At 45.3% G+C, this 3,328-nt stretch overlaps 1 protein-coding gene across 1 annotated transcript; it reads right to left on the bottom strand. All coding sequences in view use genetic code 11, as the record gives it.

Annotated features, from left to right (window-relative positions):
- Window positions 1-107: 107 nt before the first annotated feature.
- EGR_03157 (hypothetical protein) lies at window positions 108-1,258 on the bottom strand (the record flags this gene model as incomplete). Its single annotated transcript, XM_024492406.1, has 2 exons — window positions 108-646; window positions 1,120-1,258. The coding sequence occupies 2 exons, from the start codon at window positions 1,256-1,258 to the stop codon at window positions 108-110; spliced, it is 678 nt and encodes a 225-aa protein (XP_024353080.1).
- Between the last annotated feature and the right edge of the window lie 2,070 nt (window positions 1,259-3,328).

Raw genomic sequence — 3,328 nt, 5'->3', positions numbered from 1 at the left:
GGATAGGAGTCAAAGGTAGTAGACATTTATTACACAGAAGAAGTGCTGCAAGGGGGAGAGGGGAAAGGATGCCTCCACTTAACCACACCACTTAAACATCCGCTTTGTCACTGATGCCCGTAATCCATTGTGACTAATTTGGCATCACGAATTTGGCGCTTAGTTTTGGGGATGTACACAGGATAGCGCGAAGTGAGATTGTAGTGGTAGTTGAGTGGAGAGTGCTGTCGAATCATTGGACAGGAGCTGGAGTGAGAGGCGGTAGTTGATGTGTTGTTGTGGAGGTGTAGTGAGGATGACACGTGTGGAAATGCATTTCTGTAGTTATGGACGTCAGATGTGGTGTTGGATGATGGGTGATGGGTGGGACGATGGTAAACGTGGGAGGGGTCACTGGATTGCATGTGTGAGGGAGAGTGTGCGTAATGATGAGAGGTGGAATTGAATTGAGATGGCGGCTGATGCACGGGGTAGAGATGGTGGGATCCGGAAGAAGATGGTGGGCAGCGTTTTTTGCTGTGCGAATCAGCAGTGCTTGCAATGTGGTGACTGCTGTTAATACCTTGAGTGGAGGTGACCTGCGGATGTGGTTCTGTTCTGCGTGCTGATTTATCCTCTTCCCCTGACGTGGAATGCCTTGGCATACCTTAATGTGAAGAGCAGGAATGCAAAGGAGACAATGAGGAAATGTTAACCACCACTTGATCAGCTACCACCCCTGTTATTGAATTCTCCTAGTAGGTACTATTATGATAACGAATAGTGAAGTAGAGTGCAGCAGGACTGGCTAGAAGTGGAATCGCAGTATGTCAAAGTAGGAATTCGATCACGACAGAAACACACTTTTCAATATTGCATAAATTTTCATTCAAATATATACTAGCACTAAGGATTGCACTTCGTCCATAGGGTGATTGAAAATGAGATTATCCAATTCAGCAAGCATGCTGGAAATGCGCAAGTAGGCAGACGTGTCAGGGCAACAGTATCATCACTACGACCGTCACGATGGCATGAAATGCGGGAGTCGAGATAAGAGGCTAAGTGTTGCGATAGACAATGTGCAAATTTGGAGGAAATAACGACTTAAGCAAGGAAAGTGCAGATGCAGTTACTTACCAGGTGTGGTATGTGGACGTTTTCTGCAATGATGACGACGGCCTCCTCGAGCTGAGTTTAAAGTGGCGTTGTTTTCATGCATTGGGGCCTCACCACCATTCTTCTCTGCACTGCCTTGCATTCTTGTTAATTGTGACATGTTGATTAGCTGAGTGATAACGGTGGTGTCATGTCTGCTAATAAGCAGTATTTGGACCAATTAGATGAGCAGTCATATAGGGTGGAGGGGGGAGCAAGACATTGGTGTGGGGGGGATTGGTGTTAGAGGCCTGTGATTGGTTGCAGTTGGACGTGAATTGGCCAATGAGATTCGCGACGTATCGAATGTGGCCAAAACGGTGCCGCTGTCATGCGTAAACAGTCACTTAACTCAGCATAGCAAACGGGAGTTTTTCGCAACATATTCCAGCATTGACAGACTTGGTGGCTTGCATAGGGTTATAGCTAACCCTTGTATTCAGCTTAACCAGTGGATAACTGTGATATCTGTGACACAAATGCGACTATCCCGTAGAATTAGCAATGGCTACACAAAGGGGACATCATGTTTGCCTACTGCTTCAGCGGTAGTGCTTGAGGACAGATTTTAAGCATGTGGATTGGAAGTGGCATTGTGTTATTGAGCATGGTAGGATTGGGCATGTGGTGAAATAGTCCACCGTGAAAGCACTGCAGTAGGTCATTGCTCCTACTATTTGTAAGGTTTGAAAACGTATTAGAGGACTTTGTTGTCAGTGATGGTGATGGGGTGACTACTGAGCATATAGCTGTGCGGTGGTCTGGTTGACTATTGACGCTGTGAGATTTCCCTCTTTGTGTTTGTGCATGACCGCATTGGTGGGAGCAAATGTCGTGAAATGGGTAGAGGAAGTCGAAGAACGCTATGCTAGAACACTGCACTGATATCTGTCGATGCCCATGAGAGATCCGTGATGGAAGCTGATGTTGAATTGAAAGAAGTGGTGCACACAAAATCCTAGAAAGGAAGAACTCTGAAAAGGATTTCCTACGTAGTTCGTATGCAGGTAAAAGCACGAAGTAGTTTGTTGAGGTTGAGAGGGTAGGAGATGGTTGCGTTGTCTCAGAAACGATGCAAAATGAAAGGGGAGCCGAAGTAGACCGAGGGGAATGCATGATGGTGCAGTAACCAATGAAAGTCATTTCAGTTGGAGGTATGGATACCAAGCAGACTTGAGAGGAATGTTGAAGGCTACAGCCGCTTTCACCTACCACAAACCGGGTACGCACCCTCATTGCTATGAAGACTTTGGACATTGTACGTCATTAAGTGGCATGGTATTGTCATAAAAATCATCAATTTGGTGAGTTTAACGCCCAAGACAGGAAGCATAGCATGCTGTGTCATTCCGAAGTAGAGTAGGTGAATGAATTCCATCACAAGGTGTGATTTGACAAAGAAACCGAGAAGAGATGTTGTTTATGGTAAATAGATGTGCGGAAATATCACGAAGCGGTGTCGTGCAGATTGGTTGGACATTCTTCAAGTGAGGCACAATGAGGTGCGAGCAGAGGAACGAGTGCAGAGTATCCTTCGACTCACTTGTAGCACCACATGTTTGTGGAAGCAAATCGCTGATGGTGATATGATAATCACCACGAATGTCAAGGCGACATACCATGAAGGTTTGTAAACATGATAAATATTGGCACAAACTGCAAGGTGTTAACTCGTGTTGGAAGTTATGTTGTACACGTGATGAAGGTGTGGGTCATCAACACGCAGGTTTGCAAACACAGAGATGACGCAGTTTTCTGTACAACCACATTCATCTGTTCACGGCTGAAGTTCAGGCAGAAATGACATCAAAAATAATAGTTAACTCTAGAGGAAAAGGAAATGGCAGATGAACGCGAAATCGCTTGTTGAGAAATGAGTAAATGGAGGAGTGGACCAGTGACTTTTGCCCACCAACGAATTAGAGATGGAGAATTGTTTTGATAGCCGTCTATTCAATGGTGTATCACTGACGTGTTCACATTTTGGAGTTGTTAATTAGTCACCATCATGACATGGCAAAGTGATGATCGGCAGGTCAGTTACATGATTAGTTTTCACGCCCTGACTACAGGGGTATCATGTCAACCCTTCAGATGGCATGAGAGTAGCATGAATTATGCCTAATTTGTGGTTGCTAAGTGAATGAGCAAGGGAAGGGGGGACGCTTGACATGTTTCATGTGCGCAATGT

The sequence above is a fragment of the Echinococcus granulosus genome (genome assembly GCF_000524195.1).
Source record: "Echinococcus granulosus chromosome Unknown EG_S00016, whole genome shotgun sequence".
NCBI classification, from domain to species: Eukaryota; Metazoa; Platyhelminthes; class Cestoda; order Cyclophyllidea; family Taeniidae; genus Echinococcus; species Echinococcus granulosus.
This window is presented reverse-complemented; position numbering and strand designations above follow the sequence as displayed.